Source organism: Eurytemora carolleeae, unplaced genomic scaffold (genome assembly GCF_000591075.1).
Source record: "Eurytemora carolleeae unplaced genomic scaffold, Eaff_2.0 scaffold593, whole genome shotgun sequence".
In the NCBI taxonomy this organism is placed as follows: Eukaryota; Metazoa; Arthropoda; class Copepoda; order Calanoida; family Temoridae; genus Eurytemora; species Eurytemora carolleeae.
The window spans coordinates 88,258-90,687 of record NW_019397108.1 but is presented as its reverse complement, the minus strand read 5'-3'; the positions used below and the strand labels follow the sequence as shown (position 1 = coordinate 90,687).

General features: G+C 36.2%; 1 protein-coding gene across 1 annotated transcript in view; it reads left to right on the top strand.

Annotated features, from left to right (window-relative positions):
- The first annotated feature begins 355 nt into the window (after positions 1–355).
- LOC111711918 (uncharacterized) overlaps positions 356–2,430 on the top strand; it is a 14,196-nt gene continuing 12,121 nt past the window's right edge. Inside the window, exons 1-4 of the mRNA XM_023486400.1 lie at positions 356–463; positions 1,629–1,727; positions 1,832–1,916; positions 2,072–2,238. Of these exons, the coding sequence (XP_023342168.1) occupies positions 423–463; positions 1,629–1,727; positions 1,832–1,916; positions 2,072–2,238 (392 nt within the window). The 5' untranslated portion in view covers positions 356–422. The remainder of the gene's footprint in view (positions 464–1,628; positions 1,728–1,831; positions 1,917–2,071; positions 2,239–2,430) is intronic.

Here is a 2,430-nt window from a genome sequence, read left to right as displayed (position 1 = left end):
TACTGTGCGAAATCGTAAATCCATGCTTTCTATATAAACTAAATCCTGAAACGGAGGCCTTAGAATTTGTTAATATTTAATTAACTATGTTCAAACATTCACAGTACTGGATAATTTCTTACCCTTTCCTTCCCCTTCCTTTTCTCCCTCCCCTCCTTGCGACCCCTGCTCGGCGCTCGCTATTTACTCCTGTCAACTCAATCCCTAGAACCTGTTTTCTAATGGCCGCGCAAATTAATCTAATTGTGTACACTGTAACGCTTTAGATTATTTTGATAAATGCGTATGTAAACAGCGCAGCGCAGTTCTCTGAATTCCTCAAAAAGTTTATATAGTTAAAGCAAATAATGTGATGTAAATATTATCAGTATTTATTTCAGAATCTTATATCAGCCAAGTTTTTACGTGAAATCGGAGAAACAATGCAAAGAACACGTAGTGGAACGAGGCCCATGCTTTCTAGGTGAGTTGACCTTCAGCTACAGTCCGTCTTCTTAAGGTTTCTTAAAAATTTTCTCAATTTATCGAAGTAGCTGTATCCAGGAACCCTGTATCCTCTGTATTTATTACTATCTTTATTTAGGAACCCTGTCTTTCCTATAGTATTTGTCTAGCTCTATCTGGGAATCCTGTATCCCCTGTATTAATTACTAGCAGTATCCAGGAACCCTGTATTGTATCTTCTGTATTTTATTATTTACTAGCTCTAATTAGGAACACTGTATCCTCTGTATTATTTACTATCAGTGTCTAGGAATCCTGTATCCCCTGTATTAACTCATAATTGTATTTAGGAACCCTGTTTCCCCTGCATTATTTATTAACTGTATCTAGGAACCATAAATCCAATGTATTATTTATTAACTGTTTCTAAGAACCCTGTATCCCCTGTGTTATTTACAAACTTTATCTATAGGAGCCCTGTATCTGCTAATTACCAACTTTATCTAGAAACCCTGCATCTTCTGTACTATTTACTAACTCTTTCTGAGTACCCTGTATCCTTTGTATTAATTACTATCTTTAACTAGGAACCCTGCATTATTTACAATCTGTATCTATAGGAATCCTGTATCCCCTGCATTATTTACTATCTGTATATAGGAATCCTGTATCCCCTGCATTATTTACTAACTGTATGGAACCCTGTATCTCCTGCATTATTCACTATCTGTATCTAGGAACCCTGTATCCCCTGTATTAGTTACTAACTTTATCTAGGAACCTTGAATCCCCTGCATTAGTTATTATCTGTATCTAGGAATCCTGTATCCCCTGTATTATTTACTATCTGTCTCTAGGAATCCTGTATCTACTGTATTATTTACTATTTGTATCTAGGAATCCTGTATCCCCTGTATTAATTAATAACTGTATCTAGAAACCCTCTATCCCTTGCAATATTTACTATCTGTATCTAGGAACCCTGTATCCCCTGTATTAATTACTAACTGTATCTAGGTACCCTGTATCCCCTGCATTATTTACTAACTGTATCTAGGAACCCTGTATCCCTTGTATTAATTACTAACTGTATCTAGAAACCCTGTATCCCTTGCATTATTTACTAACTTTATCTGCCATCTTGGAACCTTGAATCCCCTGTATTAATTACTAACTGTAATTAGGAACCAAGTTTCTCCAGTATCCTCTAGCACCCGGAGTAAAGTTCCAAACCTGAAACCTGGATCTGATTCAACCATACCTATAGAACCTAAAACCACCCGGTAATATTCTTTAAATACTTTTTTCCCTTCTTTTCTAATTTTATTTTTTATTTTAACAATTCACAATTAAAATTTCCACAGCAAAAATTTTCTTTTGTGATCAGGTTTTCTGAAAACTGGAAACGGAAGACGACCGAAGGTTCGGAAAATGTTGCTCCAGTTAAGAGGAGCAAGAAAGACATCACAGAAGTAAATATTTTTAGAGTTCTTCAAAACAGTTTTTCGATATAACGGTTTTAAAAGACAGACAATAAAGGGCATGATTTGATGTCCCAAAATCCGTCTTTTGTCCCAAAAGATTTTAAAGAAAAATAAGTTGTGAGTTAATCAATTCATGATTTTAGAACCAGGAGGACTTGTTGAACCAGCCTTTCATGCAGTCCCAGGACGATTCAAGAAACACAAGAACATGGACGGGAGCCTCGAGACGATTAAGTTTAGGACGACGAGATATTACCGGACTATTCAGGCTTCGAAGTGACGGAGCCTCCACTTCGTCCTCAACCTCCGGGTAGGTTCAGGAAAGCCTGAAGAAATTTTCTTTTTTCTCATTAAAAAAAGTAATTTGGCAAATTCAATTATTTTTGACTTATAAAGGGGTGTAATTTTTTTCCTTTAAAAAACTTGAAAAAAGCTCAAATTTGTCCCCTCTCCTTATTTGTGCCTCAAATATTTCTGAAGGCCTGGGGGGGGGGTCATTCCT